The 20620-nt window shown below is 37.2% G+C and overlaps 1 protein-coding gene across 2 annotated transcripts in view; it reads left to right on the forward strand.

The window, feature by feature from the left end:
- Positions 1-6738: 6738 nt before the first annotated feature.
- The window catches only part of LOC133531464 (U4/U6 small nuclear ribonucleoprotein Prp3), a 52319-nt gene continuing 38437 nt past the window's right edge, over positions 6739-20620 (forward strand). The window contains exons 1-7 of one of the 2 annotated variants that reach the window (XM_061869704.1): positions 6739-7760; positions 7827-7956; positions 11484-11805; positions 14384-14564; positions 15741-15827; positions 17081-17202; positions 20303-20494. In XM_061869704.1, coding sequence (XP_061725688.1) covers positions 7829-7956; positions 11484-11805; positions 14384-14564; positions 15741-15827; positions 17081-17202; positions 20303-20494 — 1032 coding nt within the window. In that variant the 5' untranslated portion in view covers positions 6739-7760; positions 7827-7828. Of the gene's footprint in view, positions 7957-11483; positions 11806-14383; positions 14565-15740; positions 15828-17080; positions 17203-20302; positions 20495-20620 lie in introns of both variants that reach the window. The other variant, XM_061869703.1, reaches the window with a different exon arrangement.

Genomic DNA, 20620 nt, shown 5'->3' on the forward strand with positions numbered 1-20620 from the left:
GAATATCTCTTAGTAATATTGTTAATTGTTATTTTATGATTTTTAAAATAGAGATTATTTGACTACTGCTCGCCATATATTATCATCTGTAGTAATTCAGGAGCTTATATTCAAAACTTGATTTGGAAAAAAAACTATGTTATCAGTCTATAGAAAATTAATAAGTTTTTGGCAAAAATTTCATTTGTTGTTTTATCACAGAGTTCCTATGTCCACCTCTTGTCTCCATCATCAGATCAGCTCGATGGTACCATAATATTGCATTGTCACCCGACTTACATACTCGTATGTATGCAAATTTTGTTGAAGTGGATCAAATTTAACTTGCAAGATTTGATTACAAACAGACAACGGTCAGGTGAAAGTAAATAAAAGCTTGTAAAAATAGCACCTATACACCGTGTTTTTTTTTATTTGCGTTAATTTCGAGGGTGCATTCCTGAGCTTAAATTTAGTAACTTTCTCAAAGATACCGATATTCTAACTAACTCCATTTCGGAGATAATCAATCATACATTTTTATATTATAAGGCCCTTACGAGCGTGTACACTCGCCTTAGGGCCTGTTTACTTATTGATTAGTGTTTAGTGCGAGTTCGTACATTTGCTACTAAACGTACGTACTATCTCGGACGATCGATGTTAGAAATGATATTGATATATCACAGTTTTCAATTGTTTGCTTAAATAAAATGTAATGCCCGTGTTACAACAACGCAATATGCAACATTTAGTTACTTTTTATAAAAATAAAAATAGTAAAAAAAAACAAAAAAAAAATATTTTTTTTTTAAATTAACTATGCTATTTAGTTTCCATTCATGGCCACGAACCACGAAGCGTACACAACACGCCGGGCCACCATACAAACCGTTTTCAGCTAAAACGTGTGACTCAGCTTATGGGTCTCGGGGCCTGGCGCGAACGTCAAAGAAATTGCCGCTTATGAATCCGGTCCGTTGGACAATATTATGCAACATTTTTACTAACCAACTGTTTACTGTTCATATTAAAATATATATATATTTACTAATTTGTTGATATTTGTAAGAAACTAAGAATGAACATTTTAAAGCCTGATCACAAAAATCACAAAATACGAAATCACTGAAGAGCACAGAGAGGAGCATAAAGTCGCCAACGAATAAATCGTGACTAAATATAATTTCCCATGTTACTCTAAAATACATCCTAATAGAGGGGATGGGGTGAATCATTTCTTGAGTTTATGTCAAAAATACCACGTTAAAGATAATACCGCCGCTAAATCCGCCGCCGCCCAGGTGCATCCATTGTTTATTGTCCGTGTCTCCGATAATCTTACATGTGGCCGGTCATGAACTTTGTTTTGGTAAACGTCATTATAATATAAACAATAGAGCACTTAAAATGTATTATAGTACTTATTACCACGAAAATGTTTAGAAAAATCTTTTCTTTTAAATATTTCTCACACACTATTGCGGTAATACAATATACCATTTAGTTGGTGACTGTTTAAGCCGCCCTGTTTTTATAATGAAACAAAAAAATATTGTAATGGTAATAAGTTTGGTCCTTAGAAATGTTGCTTGCTACCATCCAAACAGTAATCCATTGTAAAAAGGTACAATTTGCAACGAGTTTCGTCATGAAATAAGCTTTAAAACCAAGTTATAAAGTTTATTTTTGCGTGCTATGAAGATATGTGTAGTTTTTACAATTAGCGCCAGGCCACGGTGACCCATACCTTGAGTCATGTCAATAACTTCAGGCATAAATATATTTTTGATATTTTTGAAATGTAGATTTATCCATTTGCTTGGGACACGTATGTATCTCGCATTTCAGAATATTTACTATATTACACTTCCAGTAAACCAAACTTGAATATTCTAGACCCTGTTTCACTAAAAAAAAACATGTTTACAATTATGTTTTTCAACATGCCTTATAAAGATGGTTGTTAGCTCAAATTATACTTATATTATTTCGACATATTACGTTTTGTTTATGTTTAAATCAGAATTTATTCACGACTCACATGTGAGTCACGGGCCCTGCGCGACTGTTTGAACATGACCCATACGCTGAGTCACGGGCCCTGAATGGGTTAAACGTACTTACCGAAACCCCGGAGTTAACGCAATTCAATAAAAACACGGTGTATAAAATGCTCCGTCACTGGATAAATGTTATTTTCCCATATTATTTTGATTTTGTATAGCGGGATTATACATATGCAAAAAGAGCTTTGTGCACAAGAATTTTTCATGCATTAAGTGATTTGTCACTTCAGCCAATCGCTAACAGTCTATTAATTGCCGCCATTGTGCCAATGGAGAAAACTCTATTTGTTTGGTTTGATGTACTTTTTCAAAGTACCCTTACGTCAAAACCGAAAAACAGATTTGGTGTTGCGAACAAAATATGATTTCTCATTATAACGTTCATGCATAAAATGATTTGTCCAAAATGTTGAAGCAAAAAACGATTTGTCAATTTTTAAATCGCAAAAATTTCAGTTAATTTGCGCCTAATTTTAAAATGCTATGAGTCTGCAATATTATTTTTAATTAACAACGCAAATTTTCAATTGTATCATTGTAATACGAAATAATAGTTTTTTTTTTCATTTATCTCAGTTTGACATCACGGTGACAAATCAGGTTTTGAATATTAGCGCCTCAATTATCATTATCTACTAGGTGTAACAAAATTAGTGGAAAATTGGGAATCCGTGTAAGGGCATATTATTCGGTAACGTGTTCTACATAGTTGGTTACTATATTTTGTTACTGCAATAATCTTTATCTACATAAAATATACGAACGAAAGTTGAATAAACTATATATTAAAATGAAGTACTCAAAATCAGGAATTACATATGTCACAAAATGGCCTCCTCTGGCCTTGACACAGGCCCTCAAACGACGAGGCCAGTCATCAATTAGCGGCACGTACGATTGTCATGTCTAATTCCGCCACTGTCTTAACTATGGCCCGCTTGAGGGAGTCAAGATTTGTGTGGGGTTTACCACAGGCTTTCTCCTCAACCTGCCACATGGCATAATCCAGGGGGTTAAGGTCCGGGCTGGAGGACGGCCAGTCTTCGCGGGCAATAAAGTCAATTTTGTTCCTTCGAAACCAGGCTTGAGTTGTTTTTGCCTTATGTGCAGGAGCTGAGTCCTGTTGAAAGACCCATGACTGGTTTTGAAATAGGGTGTGGCTTAAGGGCTTTACTATTGGTTCGAGAACGGTTTCCTAGTAAACTTTGGCCCCAGTTTTCACACCTTTTTCACAGAAATGAACCTGTGTTAGCCCTGAGTATGACACACCCAGCCAAATCATCACATAAGAGGGATGATGGCCTCGTTGCACTCTCGGAACAGCCGCAATCGCCTATTGACTGTTTTTTGCATACACTCTGTCATTCTGGCAGTTACAAAATTCTTCAATGGTAAAAAAAATTTCATCTGTAAATAGTATTTTTCGGTGGCCATTTTGTGCGTACACCGCCTCAATAGCACGCGACTTCTCTCTAGCCTCATAGTCTTTAATCGTCCATTAAGCAAATGTCTGCGGTAAGCGTGTAGTCCAAGGTCTTCATTGATAACTTATTTTAGGGAGCTTCTCTTCACAGACATCTGTATTGCCAACAACTTTTGCATCCGGACGGGGTTTCTTGCAATTCTCGCCTTTACTGCCTTTATTAGAGCTGGGGTCCGAACGGAGCGTGGTCTTCCAGACCTCTTGCGGTCATCGAAGGTCTGAGTACTATTGTATCTATTAATTGTGCGATAAACAAATTGTTTGTTGATTTTTAGGTCATCAAGCAACTTCAAAATCATGTTTGGCGGGTGCCCACATTTGTGCAACGCAATTACTGCGATACGATTCTCTTTTAGGCCCCAATTCATTATAGATACAACGAGGCATATAATTATAGCTCACAAATCCACCACATTGTCATTTTTTATTTTTTCGGTAGCATTTTTTTTAGCGGAAATAAAGAGTAACAGAACTCAGTAACTAACTAGGTTATAAGGAAAAAGTAGAATAAAATCAATACCCGTAAATATTACTATGGGGCATATTGCCGAAGTCAGCCAAAGCCCCATACAAAAACCAACAATTTTTCATCTAAAAAAAATCTACTTTTCCCTAATAAGACGGGAACACTATTTTCGTTACACTTTGTATGATTAAAATTACTTTTAAACTACTTCAGAAGGATGGAGTCTATTTTAATAAGGATAGTAAATTAATATTTACACTAGGTTTTCAGTAGATAAAATGTAATATATTAATAAAAAAATATATTTTAACGAACTATACACGCACGATATAGGTAATCCGTTTCAATAGTTTTATTTCTTGAGTAACTATCACGATTAAACTGTTGAAGGATGTCGGTGCCGTATATTCTAATTTTATTGTCTCCGATACCCAAAGGTTGTCTGGAAGAGATCGCTCTTAAACGATAAGACCGCCTGTTGTTACCTCTATCAAATTGTCTTTGTTTGTTTCTGTACATTTATTGTCAACTATGTGAGGTGTTCAATAAAGAGTATTGTATTGTATTTTATTGTGTTATATTTGAAAGGTTATATATTTAATTTAGTTTTATTCTTTATTTACAATAACAATATATATAATGGATGTATACAGAGGATTAATATAACGAGCTTATAAAAAAAAATGATTTTATTTCAGACAAGCACCCATATAAAATAAAGTGATATACAGGGTGATTCATGAGACGTGAGCGGGACCAAGCCTACACAATCAGTAAATGTTAATGAATCGTTCACCGTCATATTTAAGTAAAACAATTACGCTTATTTCTGTTATCTAACTTTTTTAAAGGACAAATTTGATTATCTGCAATCATGGAAATCATACAACACTTAATTAACAAAGATAAAACCTCTTTAACCGTTATAACAGCAGTTTGATTATGAAGAAAATAAAATACACTTGAGTGAGATACGATTTTTCAAAAGTAACCTGATTCCGATGACATTCAATTTGTCATTTGTTATGGATGAAACAAAGAGGGTGGCCATAAATGTCGTATTTAAAATAATAAAAATTTTTTGAACAGTAAAAATTAAATTAACGTTAATCTCACAAATACTGGTACGAAACAGTTGCTTATAACTAACTGAATACGCAGGCTTGACCCTGTTCACGTCTACTGAATCAGCCTGTATAGAGAATTTATCATGTAAAATGACACAAAAGTGTAAAAAGTAAAATAACTTATAGGGAATATGACATTTAATTATTATTATTAGCTTCTTATCATATTGCAAAGGTGTTAAATTAGATATGCATTAATTTATAACTGTGGCCCTAGTGAAAAAGGTTACAAGTCTCTGGCAGCGCAGGTGTAAAGGGGTGTAAGTTCCACGTAACACTTATGCCCTTATACACCTAAACTGCCAGAGACTTGTACCCTTTTTCACTAGGGCCACAGTAATAGTAGTAGTAATTATTAAGTACTATAGTTATACACCGTATTTTTATTGAATTCCGTTAACTTCGGGGTATCGGTAAGTACGTTTAAGGAAACTAAATGGCATAGTTAATTTAAAAAAAAACTTATTTATTTTTTTCATTATTCTTATTTTTGTAAAAAGTAATTAAATGTTGCATATAGCGTTGTTGTAACACGGGCATTACGCTGAACTTAACCAAACAATTGAAAACTGTGACATATCAATGTCATTTCGAACATCAATTGTCCGAGATAGTATTTACGTTTTGTTTATTTTTATAACAATAACTTAAAAATAATAATAAAAACTATAAATAAACTTAAAATAAAGGTCCTATAAATAAAACACGTCCTCCAAGTCACTGCGGATGGGCAGTGTGCCCAGAAGGCTGGCCGCATTACCAAGTTGAATGGCAATGCTAATGCTTTGAGCAAAATACTGGCCAGCCTTCTAGTCACCTGTGGCGTCTATAAGGCGCGCGGCTAAGTCCCTGTACAGCCGGCGCGCGCTTGGCCCCCACGGCCCCAGCGTTTCGACACCAAACGCCTCAAAAATATAACTACTGCCGAGGGTGGCATATTTGCGGCGTTTGAGGTCTTCTGCCATGGACGCGGTATGACCAGCATCATTTTTGGTGCCTGGAAGGTGAGACGGCGCGAGGGTGTCAACGCATGTGGCATCCCAGACTAGCGGCCGTCCCATCCTCCAAGGCACCAACGTCATACCGTCGGGCCTCTTGCCATCGTCCCTAGCCAGACCGACGGGCTCAAGTATAGCCGGAACTTTGACGCTGACAAAGGTCCTTCGGATGACGTCAGAGGTGACTACAGCTGAGAACATTGGTAAATTTGGGTACGAAAAGGCAGTGCCGAAAGATGGAAAAGGCGGTATGCATGTTAATAAGGTTGTTTCCAATTTTTTGAAACGCTTCTAATACGTTCTCTATTAACCAAACGTTGCCCTAAAATTTAACTTTTTTATTTAATTATTTTGACCCATGCTTAAGCGCCCAAAACGCTCTTTGAAAATTGTATGACGTCACAGTTTACGGTTTGACACAACTATGTACATAGTTACATACCAAAGAGTAAAGTAAGTATATAGGTACATACACGCGTAACACCAAGGCCCCCCGTTGTCTATTCTCAGTGAAAAATTTGATACTCAAGCCGTAGCCATTTAGGTAGTGGGCAAGCTGTTTATCCGTGCGTGTGGGTTTTTAACCAACTAATAAAATATGTTTTTTGTAATAATTGAGATATTATATATCATGAAGTATTCATTATCCATTAGCATTTCTATGATGTTAATTTTTAGTGCAGATATCGAAGCTTCAATTAATTGCCCACCACCAAAATGGCTACGACTTGAGTATTAAATTTTGTACTGAGAGCAGACAACGGGGGGCCTACCGCAAAAACCGAAAATCGCATATTGTGGGGATCTTTCTCTTTTACTCTTACTAAGACGTAATTAGAATAACAGAGAAAAATGCCCGCCATGACGAACTTCGATTTTCGTGATATTTTTTTATTATTTATTTTTATTACATGAAATAAACTTATAATCTAATACAGTTTCCTGCAAAACTGTTTGCACAGTTTGACTGCAGGCGCGAGTCTCTGTTATAAGTACTTACATACATAATCAACGTAACATATTATTAATTAAAACTAACACCATAAATATAACTCACCGTTAGGCCCCCAGTCCCGATGTCGGGCCTGATAATCGTTTTCCGTTTCACGGAATATCAGCACATCGTTAACAATATCTGAAATGTAAAAAATGACTCATATGCAATAATATCAAACACTGAACATTTCTGGAAATTAGAAACAAAGTATTTCTACATTTAAAATATTGTTAACGATGTGCTGATTGATATTCCGTGAAACGGAAAACGACTCGTGCTCAAACCTACGTCGGGCCCAACCCCAACAACGACATCAACAAATAATAATAATTCATGATATTCTTTGTTCATGATTAACGCCGACCGTCGATTTCACTGATTATTAGGTCGCGCATTATTTGTTTGTACATTAAGGTTCTTATTTGTTTATGGTTTTAGTGTCAGACTTTACTTGTATCCAGTCCAAGCCAAAGTAAAAAAAAAAACATATCTTGTTTATTACGTCAAACGTATATTTTGCAATTGCGTCGGTCATATTTTCGTCCGTAAATCCAATAAATCTATATCAATAAACAAGCAAAACAGCGTTCGTCACGCTTATTTCGGCATTACTTACAAATGGCACCGATCTTGAATCGAAGGTACTAACATAACCTCAAAATTGGTATCGTCTTGAGTTCGGTGTATTGGTGATTTTGTGTTGTCAGAGATGGCGACGCAGCTGTCCCGGCGCGAGGTGGAGGAGCTTCGGTCGTCGCTCGACCGCGCGATTTACAGGACCATCGGGAAGTCGGATAGTTCGCTTCTTTCCACCGTGTCCTACTGTCTCACCAGCGGGTGAGTAGCATTTTCCCATTAATGCTTTTAAATATTAAAACTGTATCATCTTCAAAGTCAGCGGCATAACTGTGGGGTAGAAAAGGAGGCAAAATGCCCCAGCTCCCTGGCATGGAAGGGACTCAAATTTGACCAAGAGGCTAAATTTGAGCAAAGGCCTCCCAATGCACTCATTATCTGTGCGTGCGAATATCATAGCTTGGAGGTTTGCGGGGTGCTCCACGGGAATGATTGCAGAGGCGCGCGTTGATTGTTTTCAGACGACCTTGCGCAGGCGCGCCGCATCCCTGGTGCGCCGGGTGCGGGACAGTCCCAACATCATCTTAAGAAGGATAGGGGATAAGCCTGATTGTCCGCTAATGCTACACTGTGCGGGACTACATTCCCCTATGGGTTCCATACAGTGGTAGCTGGTAGGTTAAGTGTATAGGTTTAGGTATAATTTTTAGGCTTAGGTACTAACCCTTTTGAAAATGTTTTTTACTAACAAAATATATATATCACAGTTACATGAAGTAAATGTTTTCAAAAGTCCTATTCAATGAATTTGCCACAAGCTTCAGTTAGTATGATTGAGCCAGTGTTCAGATCAGTAATCTTGCAAACATTATTATAACTTAATCTTTCTATTTAGTCCATGGTTGATTGGTGGAGAATGCCTGTTAGTATTCAGAGGGCCCTCTGAATACAAAAATGTAATATTAATGTGGTTTGTATTGAATATTTACATATTTTAATCAAAGGCAGATGTCATCAAAACATTCATATGGAAACCAGACTATCTTTGAAATCAGAAAATCAGAAATTATCACATTTATTCCTGATAAACTATATCATACAAAAGTATAGCATAACAAAGGAAGGAAACAAACAAACAAACAAATTAACCAATAAGAAAATTTTAAACATAGAATAAATAAATAGTTTACCACGAAATGGCCCAAAAGTCAGCATTGATCTTCCGGCTAGACCATTTGTGGGTCACGAATGCAGCTGTACGACACGCATAAAACTGGACGCGACATTGCAGTGATGAAAGGGGAAACTATAATCAAAACCTTAAAGGGTGTAAGTTGGTTTAATAGAAATAAAATCACCAAAACATTATTATCCTTCATTATTCTCCTTGGGTTTCAGGGCCTATAAATCCCGGTCTTTTTGTTTGGCTTGCGTGGGGCTATAGATCCAACATGTAGACGCCCCTTGGAAAGCTTTAATGTCATGTAGAACACATGCTGAAACCCGTTCACAGGTGCAACAATAGACACCCATGAACCATTGGGACTAATGTACGGTCCATGGATTGAAGTTTGGGTGGACATTTAGACTGGATTATTGCAAAGACGCGGCATGTGCCATAACAATGTTAACAAATGTTAACATTATTATTTGTAAAGCAAGCAGGCAGTGGAAATAACTAATAATGCCTGTATCCAGAGTCATCAGTAAAGTTTTCAGTGCTAAGTAGAATTTGCATTGTGCTTATCTAATTTATTCTTAAACTTCACGGGTCCACACACTTCGGGGGACATCGTAACGAGCGAGCATACGAGTGAGGCAATTTCCTCACGCACAAACCGGCCTCACGCACAGATGTGCCTCGGCCGAGGATAAATTGCCTCGCGCGCAAGCTCGCTAGGCAATTTCCTCACGCACAAACCGGCCTCACGCACAGATGTGCCTCGGCCGAGGATAAATTGCCTCGCGCGCAAGCTCGCTCTGTGTGGACCCGGCTATTGACACTTTGGGCTGATACTATATCCTCTGGGAGTCTGTTCCAAGCTTTGACCACTCTGTTGCTAAAGAAGTGTCTATGAGTATTATTGTAGGACCTGTGAGACACCTTATACTGATGACCCCTCAGACGGTTGTTATTGCATTCTAGCATCTTATGATAATCTTTGAGGCCATGTGTTGGCTCAGTATTTTGTATGTCTCAATCAAGTCTCCACGTTCTCTGCACTTTCAAGGTTGTGAGGAAGTGGAGTCTTTCTTCATAGGACATGTTTTTGAGTTTCTGTATCTTGGTGAAACTACATTGAAACATGTCTTATTTTCATTTATTTACAGTTGTATATTACTCCATATACCAATAGCAGTATAATTCTAGTTTAAAATAATTGATATTAACTAGGGTCATCACAAATAAAATTGTTATCAGATGAATATTCAGAGTAATTGAGATAAATGGGATCCCACCATATATTCCATTGAAAGTTTTGATGCTCCTTATTTCCTTATTTCGTCCCGTCTAATTTCCTGGCTTCACACCCCCTCTTAAGTACGCCATTTGTACTTTTATATATACTTCGTGCAATCTTTAAATGTACATTGTGCAACGAGGGGGGGTAATTGAAATTTTGTAATACTCGAGTTTGCAATATTCTGACCACCAGACTCTGGTGACCAGAGTTACACACAATGTTTTTCATCACACTTGTAAAGAAAAAACTAAATTATAAGCGAAATAATTCTTGAATATGGTGATACATCAAACATCCATCCGCCATATTGCCAATATTTTAAATGGCTATTAAATTAATAAAATTAAATATTTTTTGACATAAACAATAAAAAATAATTATAAATGTCAGTATTTTAAAAGTAAAACTCATTTATACATTATAACTACTGGGTCGTATGAATTAGTGACACAATTAAAAAATACCAGCCCAGTGCGAGTTCGTATTACTCGCGCACCGAGGGTTCCATACAAACTTTGAATTATCTGGTGTATCTTTAAAGGCGAAAGAGTTAAGATCACATATACTAACCATAATTGTGTACAGCGCCATCTATCGGCAAATTGTTAACTAATTTGTTAACTAATTTGCGCGATGTAATGCACGTATGTTGGTTTTTCGAGGATAATTCTCTATCATGTGAACCGATTTCAAAAGTTGATCATTTGTTTGAAAAAATATGTATTTAATATAATCTTATAGTAATTTCAGGTGTAATAAACACACGTAAAGTTGGTTAAATTGGAAACTGAATTAGGAAAGTTATTTTGTTACTTAAAAAAAGTTACGAAGATAGAGGCCTGATTATATATTGCCTATAAAATTAATAGTAATCTAATATTATGTAAAAATTTCATAATTTTTCGCCGGTTAATTGCCGCTCTGCCGAGGGTAACACGCGCGTTGCCTCTGCCGAGGCATGTCTACATGAGCCGTTTGCCGCACGAGAGAATTTCCTCGCGACGCTGCTCGCTCTGTGTGGACCCGCATATTCCCACGAATAGTGTCTAATTCTTGTTTCCTTTATGGCCTGGATTCCCTTTAAGACAAATCTCATACTGGTTTTCAACTGATTAAAAAATAAATAATGTTTTAATTTGGTAATATTTGCTAAAACTAGAAAGCAAAGGATTTTTTTAGAATAACATTTGCAAATAAAGAAATAAAACTATATATAAAACCATACTAATCATATCCAACTTTAGACCATGACCAACGAAAAATCTTAAGCCAAATTGTATAGTCTATAAAGCCCCTTAATAATAAATTTTCATAAAATTCCAGATATGAACGTCGAAAAATCATAGACAAAATCTCATCTCATATCGACTCAAAAAAAGCAAGTAAACTCGCTGACAAAATTATAGCATTGGCATCCGAACTAGTTTCCTCTTCAAAATCCTCCAAACGCAAGCACGAAGAGCGAGATGACAGAAAAGAAAAGGACAGCAAGCGGTCTCGTCATGAGGATAAGAAGGAGAGAGAGGATGATAGAGAGAGAGAGAAGGATAAAAATGGGAATGGTGTGGAGGTTATGCCGTTACCGGTGCAGGGTTCGGAGACTATTGGCTCGAAGATTACTGGGCTGAGCGCTGATCGGATTAAGGTAAGAATAAATTTTAGTTCTTTTTATATAGGCTGTTTTGTCAATGTTTTAGCAATATGCTTTTAAAAGTGAATATTTAACCGTTCTTGACGTTTTTAGGGTTCCGTACCCAAAGGGTCAAACGGGAGCCTATTACTGAGACTTCGCTGTCCGTCCGTCCATTCGTCTGTCACCAGGCTGTATCTCATGAACCGTGATAGCTGGACAGTTGAAATTTTCACAGATGATGTATTTCTGTTGCCGCTATAACAACAAATACTAAAAACGGAATTAAATAAATATTTACGGGGGGCTCCCATACAACAAACATTTTTTTTTGCCGTTTTTATAAATAATGGTACTGAACCCTTCGTCCGACTCGCACTTGTCCGGTTTTTAAAGAGAAACTACATCAATGACGACCGGTCTGGCCTAGTGGGTAGTGACCCTGCCTATGAAGCCGATGGTCCCGGGTTCGAATCCCGGTAAGGCCATTTATTTGTGTGATAAACATAGAAATTTATTCCTGAGTCTTGGGTGTTTTCTATGTATATAAGTATGTATTTATCTATATACGTATGTACATCGTCGCCTAGTACCCATAGAACAAGCTTTGCTTAGTTTGGGGCTAAGTCGATCTGTGTAAGATTGTCCCCAAGTATTTATTTATTTATTTATGAGTTAACAATATAATTTCCTCCAGTCAAAATGAATTATTTGACATACATTATGGTAGGGGAGCCCAAAAGGGGATTTTTGCAGTTACTCGATCGTGTCAGATTAAAATAGAAGTGATACCTTGCTTCCCGTGGAGTCTATCTTTTAATCACTTAACCGTCTTGCTGTCTGTTGGTCCGTTGGATGGTGAAGGGTTAAATCGTTAAATAGATTGTGGAATTGCTAATTTTGGTCCAAGTTAACGCTATAATTGTGCTATTACTTAATCTGACCATTATTTGTACGCATTTTCTGAATCTGACGTCTGAATCTACAGTGTAAAAATCGTGTTTCCAAATTGTTACCGTCAAATTAAGGAAATGCGTACATATAATTGTCAGCACAATTATAACATAAACTTTTACCAAAATGACCAAATTCACAATCTGCTTCACGATTTTTTTTATCCGCCCACAAATCGTCCTCAATTTTTCAAAATCTGTAAACGCCACTAGAAGCTTGAATTTTCCGTAACCAAGCAGGCATTGTATAAACACTTCAAATTTCATTCTATTTGAATCAGTACTTTAAGAATTATAACTAGTCAATGTTTCTTAATTTTGTCACTCACTGACTGATTGACCGATCATCAAAAGTCTAAGGCACTTCTAGCAGACATAGAAGCTTTAAATTTAGAATACAATTAGTGTTTTATGTATAAATCAAGGAACAACTCAAATATTTTGCAATTGTTTTTAGATACACTAACTGCATAAATAACTTTGTAATTCCATATAAATGTATAGGATTACACAGTCACATTTGCAGTGAATGAATCAGTGCCCCTGTATATGTATAATATAATGGAAATCAAGAAGTAGAAGGGACTGGTAAGGAAAAAAGTGGGTATATCTACAAAAAGAAATGAGATGCCATCAAAAACATAACTTGTAAAAAAAAACAAGTCTCGCAACTCAGTTCTACCGTAAAAAGTTGTGACATCCATGTAATACCTATAGCTAACCTAAAAACATTTTATAGTGACCATATCGATAATAAAAATCTTTTATGTTTTAAAATATTATGTTTGTGTGATGAGCACAGATATTTGTTCCTGAGTCATGGATGTTTTTGTTTATTATAAATATTCCATAACATGTTGTATGTTCCTATAATATATATATATTATCTTTAGTCAAATTTAATCAATTTTTCGAAATCATCGCCCAAATAGGACGCAAAAATGGATATATGTTCCCAAAGACAGAGAACACTGATCATCACTGGATCTTCACGTTCACAGGGATCTTGCGGAATAGTTATTGAGAAAAAAAATATAATTAAATAAATAAATATTATAGGACATTATTACACAAATTTTATTTTTATTTATTTTATTTTTTTATTTATTTCAAATAACAAATTGCGCCTTACAGCTAATGCCAAAGCGGCACAAATTGGAACACATTAACAACATAAAGCATTAACATTATAAAGCAATAACAATAACACATGAACATGAAATTGACTAAGCCCCACAGTAAGCTCAACAAGGCTTGTGTTGTGGGTACTTAAACAACGATATATATATAATATAAAAATACTTAAATACATAGAAAACACCCAAAACTCAGGAACAAATGTCCGTGCTCATCACACAAATAAATGCCCTTACCAGGATTTGAACCCCGGACCATCGGCTTCATAGGAGGGTCATTACCCACTAGGACAGAACAGTCATCAAAATAATTACATATATTTATGACTGATAATGATATATATGAATATATGAAATAATAATATCGTGATACTAAACCTAAAGTAAATTTAATTTTATTGTTATTTTAATGGATTGTGTTAGTTAAGTACCTGTGAGTTTTTTTTATTTATTATTTATTAAACAATTTTTAGCTGTCAATTATTAAAATACAATTTATTTTAGGTGATGATGGCGAACGCCCAGAAAGAGATAGAGGAACGGAAAAGAGCTCTCGTAGCCATGAAAGGGGAAAAGGCGCCTGTTACCACCGCAGCTGCTACAGCGCAGCAAATAAAGGCGAGTTTACCCTCCAAGACCATGCCGCCGCCGGCCGTCATCAAGCCGGTCCTGTACTCTAAGCCAGGTGAGCGTTCATTGGCTACGTAATCCTAAGAACATCCTTCCACCCCAGAGGGTAAACTAGGCCTTGTTGAGATTAATCCGGTTTCCTCACGATGTTTTCCTTCACCGACAGGCGACTGGTAAATATCAAATGATATTTCGTACATAAGTTCCGAAAAACTCATTGGTACGAGCGGGGGTTTGAATCCGCGACCTCCGGATTGCAAGTCGCACGCTCATACCGCTGGGCCACCAGCGCTTAATGCATGGAGTTTAGTGTCCGATCGAAACATGTTTTTTTGCCGAAACCGAAACCGAAGGGTCGGGTTTGGCTCTAGCTTCGGTCGAAACCGAAACTTTTGTAGACATGTTAAAATCGTTGAATAAATGTCATGAAACCGCTTTTATACACATATTAATATTGCGTCGACCGTCCAGTGGCGCCGCCATTAGGGGAAAATACTCCAATAAACCAATTAATTTCTGTATAAATTAATCAGTATATTAATAATGATCCCCAACTTTTGGTCTTTGTCACATAGTTCAGTTTCACAGTAAGAAGTACCATTTCGTAAGTTTCGGCCCGGCCATTTTTTGGCCGAAACCATACCTACGGCGACATGAGTTTTGGCCGAAACTGGCCAAAACCGAGACCGAAACTTCGGTCGGATGCTAATTGAGTCCTTTTAAGCTAACTTTCGACCTATTTCAATAGAACAAAGTGAATATCATTGTAAACGTCATAATTTCATAGAAATGACGTTGCCACATTTTGTAATTGCAAATGCCAAGGACTACTGAATCTGCTTGGGTGTCTAATCCCAATAGCGTAGGCAATAGTTTTTGTAGTTAGGCAGTCAGAGAGTTTCATAGTGATGAAAGGGGAGAAGGCTCCTGTAACCGCCGCGGCTGCTACAGCGCAGCAGATAAAGGCAAAGAGAATTTTAAATATGTATTGTCATTGAAAACTTTATAGCCACAGTAAATTTACTGCCATCTTTCGACACATGATTAAAACTTTAAACGCCATTTGACTTTGATACTTATTCTTTCACTGATAAACCATTCATTCAAAATTCAATTTCATTTCATTTTAAATTTGCGGCCGTGTGTCTATAGATACCGAGCTGCTACGCAAGGCATTTTCTTCGCGAGGCTCTGGATCCTAGTGATACAATGTTAATGTATTCTGTTGCAGACGCCTCGGCCGTCCAGAGCGCCGAGGAACTGGAAAAGCAGAGGAAGATAGCGGAGCTGCAGGCGCGCATACAGAGAAAACTGGCTGGTAAATTTATTTATTGAAAAAAAGACTGACAATGTCTCGAGATGGACCGATATGGAGTTTGCCGAATACAAATATTCGGGTCATATCTTAACGAACCGAATATTTGGCCGAATTATTCGGGTCATTTCTATCATTGTAATAAATAATTTAGAAACGCTTCAATAGTCAAAGTCAAAATATTCTTTATTCAAACAGGCCTAGCAACAAGCACTTTTAAATCGTCAAATTTTACAAATATCATCTAAATATCAGAGCAATTTATTGATGCAGTTATTATTGTTCTAAAAAAAAACATTGAACTATTATAGATATGGTAAACTTAATAATAAGAATTTCACAAAAGGATCGTCAAACATCAAAATTGTATAAAAATACTAGTCTAGAACCTTTCTAGAATAAAATCTAAATGTCAAACATATACATTGAATTATCAATTTCATCATTAATAACATAACAATAAATAATTCATATAGCTGGGTCCACACAGCGAGCATACGCGAGGCAATTTCCTCACGCACAATACGGCCAGTTTAGACGTGCCTCGGCCGAACCGGCGCGCGCGTTTTCCTCGGCCGAGACGGCGCGCTCGGCCGACTATATCTACTTGGCCTGCAACCCTTCGTTTCCCGTCCTTTATAATAATGTACTATTGTATTGTAGTACGGGTGATTTTCCGCAACTCGACGACTGGCGCCTATTTTGCGTGACAAGGGGGGGTGGAGGGTTGGCTACTCTTGCCAGCCCAGCTCCTCGAGGAATCCTATCAAACCTTTGATGTTGAGTAGGACCTCAGGGAGGTCTCTCATGTTGAGTAGGACCTCAGGGAGGTCTCTCGGGGATCCGAGATGTTTTGCCCTGTATGGGGCCACTCCGCTGCATTCCAGCACCACGTGAGAGGCTGTTTCTTCTGTCTCCATGCATCCTCGGCATAGGGGACTGTCTGTGACACCTGTTATGAAAAGATGTTTGTTAAATAGTCCAAGACCTGTTATGACACTGGCTACCATACTCAGTCGGACCTTCCCTAGTTGAAGGAGCGCCTTTGTGAGCTTTCCGTTGTTTTTTTTTTTTTTTTAAACGATAGACAAGCGTTTGATTTGCAGCATTGAGCGTACCTTGCTAAACGGTATCGGAAGAATCGGTTCCGGACCAATCGCTCCTGCACCCGATCCTTGCCTGGCAAGCTCGTCCGCAGCATCGTTACCCCGGGATCCACTGTTAATAATGTAGTATTAAATGTTGTTGTGTTGAAGGTGGAGCCCTGGCGGGCGCGGGCGGCGCGGGCCCGGCGCCGCTCATCCTGGACCGCGAGGGCCGCACCGTGGACACCACGGGCCGGCGCGTGCAGCTCACGCACGTGGCGCCCACGCTCAAGGTACCAACCAGTACACATTACAATACTACATTGTGCAACGGGGGGTTAGTGAAAATTTGGATACGAGGGTGGTAATTTCCGACAGACGCAGGCTGGAGGGAATTAAAGACCCGAGTTTACAATATTCTTACCCCCGGAGTTACACATAATGTTTTTCATCACACTTGCGGAGAGAAAACTAAATTCTAAGCGAAATAATTCTCAAATACAAACATCAATAAATTTTTCGTGTTATGGCTCCATCAAGGTGTATATCAAACATTCATCCGCCATATTGTCATTAGTTGACAAGTTAGGCATCGAAGGCACAGGCCTATTCGGCATTCAGCCACGATTGAAAATTATGTAAAAATATTTTAAACGGCTTTTGAATTAATCAAATTATATAATTTTAAACTTCAACGAAATATTAAATTATAAATGTCAGTATTTTAAAAATAAAACTCATTTATGCTACTTGGTTTGTATGTTTAAGTGACATAATTTTAAAGAAAAGCTAGTTATAGCTTTTTTTTCAGAATCCATTACTCCCGAGGGAACAAAATAGCCCTTTGTCCTTCAGTACACCTGCATGAAATAAGATAATTTTCGAGCAAGTGTGATGAAATAGTATTTTTTAATACAGTTACTCAAAAAGTGATACTTTACGTAGCTGTTTCGCGTGCGGAAAGTTGGATTTCGTGAACTAGTGCTTTTTACTTTTCCACTTGTTCCAACTCATGACTACTTATCACTTTAAAGGTCGTAATCAACATAGAAACCTACTGTTAATGTAAAAATAATAAATATAAGCATAATTCATATTTTATTACTTACCTCTTCATCATTATAACAAGTTTATTTTTTAATATTGAATATTGAAAAACCGTTCTTAATAAGTTGTCTGAATGGAACGGAATAGCTGCCGAAACGCCTGTCAAAGCAGATGCGTTTGTTCTTACTGCAAGAATGTTTTAGGAAGGCAACATTCTATATTGTTTTCATACAATTTAAATATACGACACACAAATAATCGTAAATAACGATACTTAGGTAATAATAGCATAATCTTTTATATTTAAAGAAAGAAAGAAGAAAGAAATGACATTTATTCCATAAAGCACACATACACAGGACAAGAAGATTAAAGAAATAAGATAGAAAGATAATGATAAGAACAACAAAACAAAAACAAAAAAACAACAGATATAAATTATGTACACATTAAAATCCGAAAATTACACACTTGGGTCCAGCAATGTGTGCAGTAGGGAAAAGACCCTGTCTCAGCATATTGTTGCTATTCGCAAACGAGGCAAATTGCAACGCTGTTATTCTGCCAAGGCCTTGGGGAGTGACATATAAATATTAATAAATAGGTTTATATAGTAATATAAATGGGTATTACAAAAAAAACTAATAATCTAGTAAATTAATAGTTACTGAAATTTAATTAAAATATTAAATATTTACAATTGTTTGTCTTGTCTTATATAACATGTATAAAAAAGTACTTGTTGTTTTTCTTATTTTTTCGCAACTGTATTAAAAAAAACGTTCGATACACGTGCGGAAATGTCATTCCGCAGTAGCATCGAAATGTACTATTATATCATCGTGATATAATAGAGAGCTTTTCAGTCGAGTGCCGTGTTTTGGCAACGAGCTTGTTGAGTTGCCTAAGTAAGGTACGAGATTGAAAAGCCTGATTATATCACTATTGTACACAATATTTGTTCTACGAGTCATCTATGGAAGCGCGGCAGCAAGTGATTGATTTTTAGGGATACGAACCCAACGGGTCAAACGGGACCCTATTACTGAGACTTCACTGTCCGTCCGTCCGTTTGTCACCAGGCTGTATCTCATGAACCGTGATAGCTAGACAGTTGAAATATTTCTGTTGCCGCTATAACAACAAATATTAAAAACAGAATAAAATAAATATTTCTTTCCAAGCTCGAGGTTCTCATCCAATCACCGAAGTTAAGCAACGTCGGGCGGGGTCAGTACTTGGATGGGTGACCGTTTTTATAGATAATGGTACGGAACCCTTCCTGTGCGAGGCCGACTCGCACTTGGTCGATTTTTTTATGATTTGATTGGCATTTTTATCCTAGTATCTACAAGAGACATAGACATATAATTTTTTTATTTAACACCACATTGAAAAATGTTTACAGGCAATGCTACAAAACATTACAAGCCTTAAAATGAAATTTAATTAGGCACAAATTTATGTTTACATGTAGATATAAAAAACTTTTAAAATTATGATCCTAAAAAGGAGCGAGCCTCAGCATGTGCTGCAGCAGGCTTACCTACTACAACGCTGTTTTTCAGGCCGACCTTTCGAAGAGCAGATTCCTTATTAAAGAAATCCTTAGAATAGGGTTGTTTCCAATTTTTCGAAACGCTTGTATTACGTTCTATATTAACTAAAAGTTGCCCTAAAATTCAACTTTTATACGAAAAACTGCTTTAAATATGTTAAATTAACAAAATATATTTTGACAGATGCTTTCGCGCCCAAAACGCTCTTTGAAAATTGTGTGACGTCACCGTTTACGGTTTGACACATAACTACATACACACGTAGAAGATACGAACTGTCAACAGACATTTGTCATTTGTTGTTTCTCGCCTAACTGTCAACAGTGTCAATCCGAGAGTTTTGACGTCATCAGAATCTTCAATGACGTTTCCAGTTCGGTCACGTGACGTGTGCCAAAAGATATTTTAAATTCAATATTTACAAAAATATGGTCATTACAGGTCCCCTAAAAGTAGTTTAACATGTTCTTATAATCCAAAAGAATTTATTGGGATACAATTCTGCCCTAAGATTTGTAGATGGAAACAACCCTATTTCAATAGTACATTACGATACAAGTGCGAAAAATAGGAAATTCGAAACGAGTGGCGATAAATTAAAACACGACCGAAGGGAGTGTTTTAAATTGACACGAGTTGCGAATTACTTATTCGCACATGTATCGTACGACGTTTTACAGTACATATGGCCCTTTAAATGTTCGACACAGTAGCGTAATATGCAAATTTTCGCACTAGTGCTATAAAGTAGCACCATATGTACTGTAAACGTTATTTTTTATATCAGGCCAACATTAGAGCGAAGCGTCGCGAGGAGTTCAAAGCGCAGCTGTCCGGGGCGGCCACGGCGGAGCCGGCGGGCGACGCGGCCTGGATGGACCCGCGCGTGGCCGCCAAGCCCGCCGCCCGCGCCAGGCGCGCGCTCCGCTTCCACGAGCCGGGGAAGTTCAGGCAGCAAGCCGAGAGGCTTAGGATGAAGGTACAGTTCATTTTATTGACACAGTTTGTAGCCGGCTAACTGAAGCGGTAATAACTAAATGAAAACGGGTTCTTATAGTAAAAATAATAAATAATAAACCTAGGGGTTGTTAGAATTGCCTCGATC

The sequence above is a fragment of the Cydia pomonella genome, chromosome 25 (genome assembly GCF_033807575.1).
Source record: "Cydia pomonella isolate Wapato2018A chromosome 25, ilCydPomo1, whole genome shotgun sequence".
Lineage (NCBI taxonomy): Eukaryota > Metazoa > Arthropoda > Insecta > Lepidoptera > Tortricidae > Cydia > Cydia pomonella.